The 13696-nt window shown below is 36.7% G+C and overlaps 1 protein-coding gene across 15 annotated transcripts in view; it reads left to right on the top strand.

The window, feature by feature from the left end:
• AHI1 (Abelson helper integration site 1) overlaps nucleotides 1-13696 on the top strand; it is a 218305-nt gene that overhangs the window by 162469 nt on the left and 42140 nt on the right. For 2 of the 15 annotated variants that reach the window (XR_001360698.1, XM_005859039.2), the window contains one exon: nucleotides 3729-3802. The exons of 6 other annotated variants lie outside the window; for them this stretch is intronic. Coding sequence is in view for 5 of the 9 variants with exons in the window: in XM_005859039.2 (XP_005859101.1) it covers nucleotides 3729-3731 (3 nt within the window). In the remaining 4 variants the exon portion in view is untranslated. Of the gene's footprint in view, nucleotides 1-1182; nucleotides 1246-3728; nucleotides 3990-10415; nucleotides 11292-13696 lie in introns of those variants that run through there. 7 more of the 15 variants (XM_014533857.1, XM_014533852.1, XM_014533853.1 and 4 more) reach the window with 4 other exon arrangements.

Raw genomic sequence — 13696 nt, 5'->3', positions numbered from 1 at the left:
GCTCCTTTTTTTCTTTTTCTTTTTTATTCTGGGCCAGCTTTAGCTCTGAGGCTTGGCTCCAACTCTTAGGCCTCTGCTGCTGAAAGCAGGTATCTGGTTTGTTTGGGTTCTATAATCGAAACACTGTTTCAACTCCAGCTCTGAGATCCTGGCTGGCTGAAAGCAGGTTTCTGGGGTTTTGTTTAGCTTCTATATTTGTAACAATGTTTCAAACTGCAAGCTCAGAGGCTGGCAGCGGCAGGCGGGGAAAGTTGGAATCCTCCGTCACTGAAGCAAGCAAGCCTCATTTTTGCTTCAAGCTGCCTGGCTGTTGGCCGTCATCTTGGCTGGCAGTTAATTTGCATATTGCCCTGATTAGCCAATGGGAAGGGGTAGCGGTGTGACACCAATTTGCATGTTTCTCTTTTATTAGTGTAGATGGTAGTGAGCATAGGAAAAATATTCACCTTCCAATGACCAGTTTAATAGAAATTAAAACAATAAATGATATGATATTTTCCTTCACAAAATGGCAACAAGTTTTAAACTTAAAATACCAAAGTTGATACACTGATAGTAAAAGGCTGATCTATTCTTTGTGGAGTGTGTTTTGTTTTGTTTTGTTTTATTTTAATTTTCAAATTGCTAGTGTCCTTGGACCTGACAATTCTACTTCCAAGAATCTATTGTAGGAAAATATTCAAGCATACATGCAGAGATTCACTTAAAAGGGTACTTCTTCAAGCAATGTTTTAAAATTGAAGGAGCCTGACCAAGGCCACATAGCCAATTAATGGCTAAACATCAATACCTCTTGGCCCCTAGCTAACATTTATTATTACTCCTATAACTAATAAAGTTATTTTCACTCTTTCCACTAGGCTTCTCAACTAGGCACAAAAACAGATACTCAATAAATATTTTATGACAAAGTAAATAAATAAAAACAGAAGGAAAATTTCAATTTCTATGAATAAAGGGTTGATTAATTTATGAAACATTTATATAATAGAATAATACCATGTGACAATTATTCATTATATTATAGAAGTATTTTAAAGATATGGAAAGATGTTTATGATGGATTTTTTCCAGTAAAATAAAGATGATTATAAAATAGTACATAAAGAATATAGTATACATCAAAAATGATGTAATTCTGAGTGGTGGAATTGTGGTGATATTTTTTTTCTTTCCTTTTAGTGTATTTTCTCATTTTTCTAGCCAACCTATTTGATATGTACTACTTGATTATTTGTTTTAAAATAAAAGTAATTTCAGAAAATTTCCACAGCCTATTCTTTCTACATGTAAAGAAATCATGGCCTGAGTCACAGCTCAAAAGCGCCTAAATTAGGCCTGATCTTCTGGCTCTACATCCAGGGTTGTGTTTTTTTGTATTTTTTTTGTACGTGCAATAAACATTAATATTTCAAGAAAAAAATGATTTTAAGTGTAATAATGTTACATGCAATAAACATTAATATTTCAAGAAAAACAATTTTAAATATAACAATATTACAGGGTTATTTTTGTAACAATACTTTGTCTGTTAACTCTGATGAGTGCTTGCAGGCAGGGACTAGAACACACTCCCACTTTTTCTCCCCAGTACTTAGCCTGGTGAAGGCCAATAGTAGACCTTCGGGGAATATTATTGGATAGAATTTCTTGCGGGGTAGAACCCAGTATTTTTATGAATCTTCTTTTTTCCCATGTACCATACACACAAACATTAACCTTGTTTCATATTCATTTTCAAATCTTGCTGTGCAATTTTTCTTTTTCTTTTCATATGATTTGCCTTTAAAAGAGGCCCAGACTTTGTTACTCTCTTCCTCCATTAGCTTACTGGGATTCTTTGGGAGGAGACTGGATTTGGATTTATTCTGTGTCTTTTAGTTAAGTGACATTCCTTCCCTCTTGCAGCAAATCTGCCTCTTAGCTCTCCAGTCGCTATGCTGTCACCATTCAACTTGATAACGTGCGCCACTCTTGCTTTTTCCCTCGTTGTCAGAGGTGTGCACTTGACTATGTCTTCTCGTTTTCCTTTCATTCTATTCGTTTTCTCTCTTTCATGGGCAGTCTTTGTCATTCTCTGTCCAGTCTTCCTTCCTCCTCTTGTCTGATTCATTTCCCTTAAAGATGTTATCTTTACAGCCTACTTCAGCTTTGCCTAGTTAAATTTCTCTTCGGCTTCCCTCCCTCGAGGGTCCTCCTGGCTTCTCTCTTTACTAACCTCTCACAGTGCAGTCTCCACCTGGTTAATTTAACTTGCCCTACACTTTCTGCACCTGCAAGACTCACTGTTCCCCACCCTTTCCCTTTTCGATTCTGTCCTGTCACTGTCATGAACTTCCTCTTCCTCTGCTGTGACTTGTTGGTGCTCTGAGATCTTCTCACTGTCCTCACTATCCCTGCACATGTTTGTAGGGTCTCTGGGTGATTTGTGCCCAGCATCCATTTGAGCCTTTACTACTTTCTTTCCCATTTTTATCAGACTCCAATTTTCCCATATGTTATGTACTTGACCTGTATCCCCACAGGGACAAAAATGATGCACACCATACCTGTACCATTTTATCCTCTACTTCAGTTGCTTTTGTGAGCTTCACTTAAAACATGTTTGGCCTTCTCTGTCTGATACCAGCTTATCTGTGGTAGCTCTGTTTAACAAATTTAAAATAGGAAATATGGACTAACAGGATTCTTTTCCCTCGTGTGTAAATGTTTTTCATATGAAAACATAGCGCAATCATTTACTTAAGACTGGAACTGTCTGTCCCTAAAGGCACAGATGTTCCCTAACCCTCCTTGCCACCAGGAAGGCCCTGAGGAAGTAGTTGACCTGCCCAGTCTTGCCATGATGCTTTATGCTTTACTTTATCAGGAGTGATCAATGGAATTGACCACCACCTTCACCAGAACGCCATCATTCTTAGGATTCAGTTTGTTTGCTAAGAGCAACCAAGTGTTAGGCCCTTTCTGTTTAGAGAAAAGACAACATTTTTGTCTAAGTCCAGATACCTCTGTTCATCACTAGTGTATGAATAATTGCATTAACATTTTCATGTTCAACCCCACTAGTTTATCACCCTCAGTTGTAGTATGCTTATTACGTGTTTCTAAAGTAGCAACTTCTTGTTTCATCTCTGAATTGGTTCTTGGTTTTTATTAATGGTATAATTTGTTTTATTTCAAAGCTGCATCTAGATGCATAATTAATCATCACTATCTTTGCCCATCAGAAATAATACACAACAGTTTTTGGATTTATTTGAAAATATATGTAATAGTTTGCCCACTTGTAAACATAGACATTGACTAAATGAAAGAGTGCTATTTTATAAAATGGCCTACATGTTTTTTAGTCACTGACTCTGAAGCATGATCCATGACAATTGTTTTTCCCAGTGAATGAATAATTTTATAAACTCTGATTGCCTGCTCTTAATTTCTGGAAGTTATCCAGGGTTTGGAGTACTTAGTGTCTGTTTTTGAGGAGTGTTTTTTGCTTATATTGACTTGCCAATGCTGGAGCAGGCTTTAAGCAACTGCCGATGATACTAAAAGATGTTGGTCACAAGGCAAACTAGAAGATGGTTATTTAATGTTGGGGTGGTTGTATGTGTGTGTGCATTGCACAGTGTGTTTCATTACCTGTGCCATTGTGCCTAAGCATGCCAAGATTTGATTGTGGCCAAAAGACATTAAGTCCATTAAGTACATGTTGTGTACTTTCCTCCTAGTAAACAGTTGAAGAAGAATGAAGAGACAAAGAACCAAATACACAAAAATAAAATGACAAATTAAACCAAGTGGAATTTCTCTTCAGAATTCAGAATTTTCAGAAACTAAGGAAGAAAAGAAGTATCCAGTATTCTTGTCCTTATGAAAGAATCTAGAAATATCAGAAGCAAGGGATGCTTGGAAAAATAAATGTGGCAAAAGAAATGTGATCTTTTGAGCTTAATTGTTATAAACCATTTTGATTGTTGTTGGACAAAGTATTGGTACTTGTATTTATTGGTAATTGCCTCAAAATTACATTACTACTGTTCAAAACCGTAAAGTGAAAACCATAATTGCTACCCAGCAAATATGAACAAAAAGTGTTTACATTGTTAAGATGTTGACTATGTAATTGTTTAATATTATTATATCTTTCATGTGATTAGATGTGTGATGTTATGCTCAAAATATGAAGTATCTGCTTTTGAAATTTAAATTTATTTAAAAACATAAGCAGTTTCAGAATATTGTGCATTCAAAATGGTTCCAGTAAGAAAGGCATTAAAAGGGAACAAATTTTTTTAATGAGTCATATATGTAGCTTGATACATATAAACTGTCTTTTGGCTACACTGGCAACAGTGTTTCAAATTTTTTTTACTTTAAAAAAAAGCATTTCATATTTAAGCATATAAGTGATTTCTAGGCTAACATTGTTTAATATGTATTTTAGTCTTAATATTTGTTTTTAAATTATTACATTGCATTATTTATTTAGTTCCAGAATAACGGTTGTCATTACTATGTTACTATATATTTTGAAGTGTGATGTTATAATAGGAAAGTTTGTTCCTTTTTTTTATCTTTTCCTTTCTCAGCTATGCAATTATAAGTCTCTCAATGAAATATTTAAATATATTTTTTAATTGATTTCAGAGACGAAGGGAGAGGGAGAGAAAGATAGAAACATCAGTGATGAGAGAGAATCATTGATCAGCTGCCTCCTCACACCCTACACTGGGAATCAAGTCTGCAACCTGGGCATATGCCCCTACTGGGAATCGAATCGTGACCTTCTGGTTCATAAGTCGAAGCTCAACCGCTGAGCCATGCCAGCCAGGTTCTCAATGAAATATTTAACCCCAAAAAGGTCAAAACTAATATAAAATTAGAAAACTTATTTACCAAATTAGACAATTGATTCCATTAAAATAAGAAGTGAGAAAACAGTGCTGGGCATTGAGGTGTGAATTTGTCCAGATGTATGCCCGATGTGAGATAGCTTCTAGTAAAAACATATTTGGCTCTCATCCCTGCACATGTGGTAGTGGCATGAAAATTGGTAAACAGGCCCCTGCTGTGCAGAACTTATGGGAGGGGGCATTTTTTAAAGTGGTGGGTGGCACTGGCGGCTGCTGACGCCTCAGCGATTGGCACAGAAGTCTGTTCTGGTAGCTGAGTCCTCAGTATTCTGGTGGGTGTCTGTGCTTCAGGTACACCTGCGCCCAGCCAGCTTGAGTCACTCTTGGACAAGCTTGTTTTTTCTGTCTTGTGACTGCCCTTGGTAATTAAGAAATAAAAATATGTGTCTCTCTAAGGTTTCAGCTCATTGTTTTGAAATGTGTGTTGACTCTTTGATTTTGGTTTTAATCACAAAGAATTTCAACACATTGTAGACAATTTTAAATAATGCTAAGTGAAATAATATGTTGGGGTACCTAAACATATACTGAGATTTCAATGTTCATAGAAAAATAAAGTGTTATTTTTATATTGCAACTACTGAAGACAAAAATAACAATTGAGGCAAACGCCAGGAAAAGTTGGTTTCACTCAAAGCCTAGTTCTTTTTTGTCCCTGTTAACAAAGACAGACGGGGTTATGTTCACAGATAGGTTAATAAAACATCTTTACCACATTCACTGAGATGAAATTGGATGGGAGCGATCATAAAAATGCCCTCTGAGTAATAATTCCAAATTATACTCAAGTAGAGAAATCAGACAAAATAATCCATTTGAAGATTTATGATAGCCATACTTTTCTTAGTAAAAAAAATTGTGGGGTTTTTTTTGTTTTGTTTTATCTTCATTCTAAAATTAATGAATTTTATCCCATTTTTGAAGTCTTTTTTTCTCCAAGCAAGTAACAATTTGATACTTTTTCTAGATCGAAATAATATTTTAAACCATTCTTAGAAATTTGTTTCCCAATTATTGATTCTACTCAATCTTGATGATTAAAGATCATTCAGTATCAAAACTAGCAATGAATTGGATTTGCAAAACTAGAATAAAGATCAAGTTTTTAAAAATTTTAAAGCATGAAATATTTTATATCATAAATGCAATTTTATGTTTAAAATGCACATTTCAAAAATCAGTGTTTTTAAATGTACTAATACTTGGTGCTTTTGAAATCCTGTGTAAAGTTTCTTTCCATAAAAGTAAATGTTGACATTAATTTTATTTTTAAGCTATAAGACATTTTCTCCTTAAAAAATTCAGCAGGACTGTATCTGGGAAATAACATCATTTTATAGCTTTATATGACATCACTTTAGTTGTTTATTTAACTCACAAATATTTTTAAGAGGGTTAGAAAATTCTAGAAACTATAACAAAAATCTGTGACCTTACACTTTTATAAATATTTAAATGATTTCCATCTGAGGGCCATCTCTATTAAGTAAATTATGGGAACATTTTTCAACAATTCCACTTTTCATTGAACTTAACTACAGAAAATATTCCACAAATCTTCAATTTATGTGCATGACCTCATTTACTCTTCACATCAAACCCAAGAGGTAGATAAAATCTTTTTTGCCCTGCCAATAAGGAAACCAAGACTTTGAAGGCGAAGGCACTTGGCCGGTATACATGAGTGCTGGCTGTAAGTGGAGGTTTGTCAGACTGTCCACTGGGAGGTCTCTGAAGTGCTGGGTCTCAGTCGCTGTGTAGAGTGAGCCAGCAAGTGATGGTAGTTGGACACTCCAGCACAGGCAAGGGTCACTGAAGAAGTAATTTGGATGTACCTATAGCCACATTCAGGGACTAGAAATATCTATTATGTCTTTACTGCAACAGTGACCTAAAAAATTGAAATACATCTGAGTAAAAAAAAGAAAAAAATGTTTACCGATGTATTTTGTTTACTCATTTTACCAGTAATTTGTTTATTCATAATTACTTTGATAAATCTTTACTCCATGCTATAATTTTCACATTTTCTTAAGAAATAGATTCTGTGGAATCAAACTAATACATATACAGTAGCATATTACTCAAGAAGCAGCAAAGGGCGCCATTCCAGTCATATAAGATAATAAAAACATCAAGTGTCATGTCAATCAAAAGGTTCTGTTGACTGGCAAATTCATTCTATGGATGGACCCAATTATCTGCAGGAGAATTGAATGTCAGTATCATTTAGGGTTAACAATGGACCAAGTAGGCAAAAGCAGACAGCTACTCTTTGCAGAGACCCAGAAAGCAAACTTGGTAATGAGGCCCTTCATTCATCATATACTTCTGCTCTAATTATTAAAGTGAATAGGAAATACTTTAAGTTAAGGCAGGAACTAGATAGTATGAAAACATTTGTTTTGTAAACACAAAGAATACATTTTTTCTAATGATGCTGTTCAAATCTACATCAAGCATATGTTGTGAGCCCTCTGTTTTCTGAAATTGCTCTTCTAACACCTCAAATTCATTCTGATTATAGATGAGTTATTTTTTATTGCCTTGAAAAGTTAGGATAATGCTGCTAAGAATCTACAATTTTAATTTCTGCTCTCAGGCTAAAAAATATCTACAACATGCATGTTCTACCTCTACTATGTGAGAATTATCCAGCTGTATAAACTTGTGTCATTTCTAAAAGTACTGAAGAATCTGATTTTTACTTAATCTAGTTCATTTCTTCTTAATTCATCACTTGATTCTTTCAAGAATTTGAAAGAATATGGTAGCATAGAATGTAGGAATGGTTTGTTTCTACAACATTTATCTACTAAACATATATCGTCAATCATTTTAAATGCTTGGAATGGACATGACTTGCTTAATGAAGTTAAGATAATAGAGTCCAAAAGGAGAAAGAAGCAAGAAAATGAGGAAAATGACTTGTTGCTGGAGCAAAAATGAACAACTGAAAACTTGTGAAGAAGTAGTTATGAGACCAAAGGAAGAAGTTTCCCTGGAAAAAAGCATGGTAGCTTCAGTTTGTTATATTTCAGTGTTTTCAACTGAAAATTAGTAGTAATTCTTTTTTCTGTGTGTTCACGGGACCATTTGATATCAATGCTCATATAATTTTTTTTCTGAGCTACAGTTCTTCGATTTAAAGTGAAGGGAAGATGGCTGAGCACGGTAATGTTTTTAACTATCCCTGCCTCTTACACAGAAGTTAATGTTCAAAAGTATCTGCAGATGCTACTTTTAGCAACTAAATATTTCCATCGTGGCAAAGAAATGTCAGTAAAATCTATGCACCTTAAGAACACAAATTCTTATTGTACTTATCATGTGTGCAGGCAGAGTACATAATAAACTCGTCTATAGCAGCTGTAAATTTCTGAGGATTTATCTAACCACAAATACATTGAAATGGGGAAACGGGGCTATATTAAACTATGCAAGATGCTGCTGGAGCTCTGCCATGTCTGCAACATCCTGTAATTAATTTATCCTGACAGGTCTGGCAAACTGAAACATCCAATACACTTGCGACAGACTTTCATACTAGACTATTGCTGGAGATCCTACAGTCACATAAAATGAAGGTGGACTTTTCTTGCAAACATGAATATAGCACTATTATATTTACATTGCCCTGGAGCCAACGGCAGACCCACCCATTGTCACTTTTGAATTTCAAAATAAGAATATCTAGGATATAGAAAAGATCCTGGCCTGCGACCATGAGTTTGTGCTGTTCTCTGGATTGTGTGGTCTTTTCCTGAAGAGGGATAGGCCTGGGGAGGGGGTTGATATAGTCCGGCCAGCCCCTCGCACGCCTGCCCGGTGCTAGATAGGACGGGGTTCTCTCCAGGGAGATTTGAAGGTCAGTTCTCTCTGATAGCCTCTGGAACACATCCTTTCCTATAAACAACACTCACAAGACCACCTCCTCCATCTGTGTCTCCTCTCCTGGAAGCACAGTCCTGCCATTTTGCAAATATAGAACACAGATAAATCTGCTCCAACCCCTTCCAATCCAGAGAAAGAAAAAAAGGAACTTTTTTTGGTCAAAATAGATATTTCTATATAACAATAAGTTCTTTGTCAGTTCATATCAGTGTGAAAAATGATCTATTTACCTGTGTGTAATTTGATACAGGTTTGACAGTGGTTGATGTTCAGGATGGATCACGGTAAGCAGGCTCCTCCTTGCTGGGGAGGTAGAGATACCTGCCTCTAAAAAGTGAAATCAATGTCCACAGACAGGAGGACCCCGAGGAGTGTGGGAACCTTGACCTGGAAGTTTCAGTGAGAGGGGAAAGGTCCTGGGTGGTAGAGAATAAGATGGGTTTTGCTCAAAGGAAACATGTGAGAAGCCAGGCCAGGGTCAATGGCTCCAGCCCAGTTACTAAAGGCTAACTGTAAACACTTCATATTCATTGTATTTTCTCTAGTAATAGTAATAATAGTCTTTCTCTTTATCCTTGCTACTGAAAATGGATCCTCTCTCAGGGAATCTGAGCAGTCTGTTGCTTGGGCCTAAGTTAAAAAAGAAAGAAAAAAACAGCAGGACTCCAAACTGAATAACCCAAGAGAAAAATGAACAAGAGAACATGTAGAAAAGCTTTCCTATCCTTCCACTGCCCTCCATCTAAAATGCTCCTTTCAGAGCTCTTCTACATAAAACTTAGAAATAGGATGGAGTGTGTGTGTGTGTGTATCCCCCCCAAATAAAAGTAAAGACCATTCTTGCACCCCAGATAAATGAGTTCTCCAGGATCACAAACCAGGAGCAGGTTCCACTCCTACTGCCATTACTGGAGAACGTTCTCACTGAACTGAAAGCTGCAGCCTTCAGAGCTTCAGAGCTCTTCTACATAAAACTTAGAAATAGGATGGAGTGTGTGTGTGTGTGTGTGTGTATCCCCCCCAAATAAAAGTAAAGACCATTCTTGCACCCCAGATAAATGACTTCTCCAGGATCACAAACCAGGAGCAGGTTCCACTCCTACTGCCATTACTGGAGAACGTTCTCACTGAACTGAAAGCTGCAGCCTTAAATCCTGATTCTCAGAACAATTCATAAATGTTCTCAACCTCATCCACAACTAAAAGGAAAAGTCCTATATAGAGCATGGTCTATATTCAGATAAAGTCCCCTTCAAAACTAGGTTATACAGGTGATGCATTTAAATGAGTTAGTGTTAAAAGTAGGAAAAATGTAAACAAGGTGACATTGGTGGGTCTGGAAAAGTGACATTTCTATGCACGCATGGGGAGGGAGTTGGGTTGCTTTGATTTTTGTTTTTTGGGTGTTTTTTTTTTACCATATTGAAAACTGGGTTGAGATAGGGACTGATTTTATTTACATATCAATAGCTAGAGTTATTAACTACTTAAATGTATTTTTATAATTCAGGATCATCAATAGTTTTAACACTTTTAATGTTTTTTAAATGTGTGTACGTGGATATTCACTTATTCAACCCTATTTATCGTTTGCCAAGCATTGGACAGGAGCTGCATGGACCATTGAACTGGTAGCCTCTACTGTAATACTCTGTTTCACCTTGAAATTGTCACATTAACGGCCACCAACACCCTACCGTGATTTCCAGAGCACATGTACATACATTAGCAAACTTAAGGCTTATAACAACCTTTGTTAGACAGAAAAGGCCATATTATTCCCCCATATTTTAAACCAATCACAAAGAGACTAAATGACTTGCCCAACAACTATTGATCAGAGTCCAGCTGTCCTCCCAGAACTGTGTCCTTTCCACCCAGGAATACTCTTCTGACATGGGAAATGTAGAAATATGTGGAAAGCCAATATATGTTCCCTGTGCAAGAGACAACTATAATAAGTTAATACTAATTTGGATGTGTGTCTTTTGGAATTAATTTATGAGCTCCTGTAGCCAACTGTAAGGTATTTGTGTTTGTGCTGCCATCCTATATTTAGAAATATTTTTAAAATACACGAAACAAATGTGGAGTTGTGTCAGAATCCGGATAACAGGATATAAACAATTTTAATTGTATTTTGTAGACAGAGGAGAATGAGAATTTGCAGAAAATGCCAGAATCCCTTTTCCAAAACTTTTTTGTAAACCAAGTAAAACAAAATCATTTCATGCATTATATATTCAAGCCAAATGACTATTGTTCAAGTCATCAAATTAATTACATTTTCTATTAAAGAACAACAAATTTCCATTTGACCTAGAACTTCATCAGATTAACTGACCGTCTTGCAAGTATATATTAACGGAGACTTTCTTAAAATGCAAACCTGACCACATCATGCCCTGCTTAGAACTTCACTGATGCCCCCATCCATTACCACTGAATCCATTGAACTTTAACTCTATGTTTGAGAATAATTCCTGTAGCCCTAGCTGAAATCAATAAAAATACATTATTTTTAAAAATACAAAAAAGAATAATTTCTATAAATCTAGTCCTGTGCTCTCTGATACCACAGGAAACTCTCAGGTAAAATCCAGTTGCCTTGGAAGTGACAGCAAAAGCAAGAAACTTACTTGATCTCTGAAAGAAGGCCCAAACAACTGGGCGCATGACCCATCCCCTGCTGCTGGTCCCCGTTCATGAAGGCAGTGGTGTTCCTCTGCTCACACTGCAGCAAGAACATGCTCCTCCAGGACCATTGCTACGCAAGCCCTTGACTTGGAAACCTTTTCCCCAAAGCCTTTGCTGAATACTGCCACTCGGATTGTATCCCCAGTGTCACATACACTGAGGCTCCTTTCCTAATTATGATGGGGAATTGTGTTCTCAGAAAGGCACTGAGCACATGTCTTGGAAACTGACAATCTATTGATCAATGTATTATTTAAAAATTAACACATAATCTGTTAGTCAGTGTGCTATTTAACATTTCTGGTGTGCCTGGGATAACTTTTATAAATCTGCTTGTGCGAGATATCAAAGGATGTCTCAAGTGGGATATAATCTTTTTAAAAATTGTAAATGTCTGGCAAGAATAGGGAATTGATGGAAGGAATCTAAGAAAATGTCATTAGTCATGGTCACATCTGTCGTCTCTTTTCATTCTCTTCCCTTTTCACACTCCCCTTTTCTTCTTTCTTCTGACTCCCTTTTTTCTTCTTCCTTGCCTGACATCAGCCAGTGGCACTCACTGAATTCAGATTAACCATTACTCATCTCATCTCAGTCTGCTCTTCAGGCAAAGGAAACCTGGAGGACCCATGGGTAGTGACTGGATACCTCTGCTCAAGCCCCCAAGATATTCTGAGCAAGACTTCATTTGCATAAAAACACAACCTAACAATGAAGATATAGTCTTCTTTTTATATCTTTAACTTTTTTTATTGAGGCAAATCATTCAGAAGATTAAATCTGATTTGCATAATGTTTTGCATTCCCATCATCTGGGGTAAAAAGCCTTCAACAGCCCTCTAAAATGTGTGCATCTGAATCCTGTGGTCTGTGAATCAGATATCTTGACTCTCTTTTCTGAAAATTTTCATAATTTCCTAAGAGAAAAGATTCCTAGACTCATATACAAAAGTCCACAGACTCGTGCTGAGTCTGAGCGTCTAATTCTAAGGATTTGGGTTATGTATTTCATGCCGGTAAAGTGAATCCAGTCATTTTCATCACCCATATTTTCATCATCTACAGGGGGTGAAAAAAAGTCTGAAAGATTCAAACAACTCTTTGTTCAACAAGCAAACCCAATATTGGGGAGAAGTGTTTACATAAGAAGTGTCAGGATCCCCCTGGGGACCCGGAGGCAGAGGTGTGGGAATCACACACAGGCTGGGCGGGCTGGAGCGAGAGATGGGGATCACATCTTTTGGCATGGGTCCGACTCCGTCAGGTCTGCTTATGGTCATGACACTTTGCACTCAGACTTCTGTTCGACTGATGTTAGAGATGCTGTTGAACACCTTTAACTTTCAGTCTTGATGTGCTTTCAACTTCTGATCTTATAAGTCCCCTTGGGATTAGTGTAACTACCACTGAGTATAAACATTAGCCTGGTCAGCTTCTTGAGAATGGAGGCCATTGTGGGTAACCTCGCCGTGACACTCACTGTCTACATAGCCGGGGAAGCGCAATGATGACATTTATCCTATTGAGTAAATTATTTTTCAGCACTACTGGGTCATCTCACTCAAAAATGTATTCAACCATAATACATACTGTATTTTCTTTTAAACTGCAAGGGCTTACTTGCAGTAAAATGCCTTTTTCTTTCACAGTTGACAAAAAGTGACTTTCTGTTATTAAAAAATAAGGAAGCTAAGTATTTCATATTTTCCAAATTTTGAATGCCTTTTGCAGAACAATTTTCAACAAAGTAGGATGATCAAAAATTAGTCTCGAAGTTGCGTGTTGCCCTCGAAATATTCACATCAACTTTTAGCATTAAAGTAAAATGTTATGTTTCCAAATTTGATATGCTACAGAGACATGTCCTACCCAAAAGGAAGGCCTAAAACACTAAGACATTTCATGGCTGTGCGAGTTGTATCTATTGGGGTTGCTTCGGAGGCTGAAAGAAGAGGTTTATGTAAGATCTTCCTTTTTGATGTGTTTCCTCGTCAGTCTTCCTTCACTGTCCTAAGGATACATAGATGGCTCTTTTGTTGTCATGGCCCGTGGAACATCACCATAGCAGCCATCACATCATAAGTGTTCACTTGCTATCTGACAATCTTTTCATCATTTATTCCTAGTGTTTACTTTAGTGCCCGGTACATAGCAGGCACATTCTGTACTGAACAAGGCAGATCACAGGTCCA

The sequence above is a fragment of the Myotis brandtii genome, unplaced genomic scaffold (genome assembly GCF_000412655.1).
Source record: "Myotis brandtii unplaced genomic scaffold, ASM41265v1 scaffold123, whole genome shotgun sequence".
NCBI lineage: Eukaryota > Metazoa > Chordata > Mammalia > Chiroptera > Vespertilionidae > Myotis > Myotis brandtii.
Note: the sequence above shows the minus strand (reverse complement) of the source record. Positions and strands in the feature narration are given on the sequence as shown.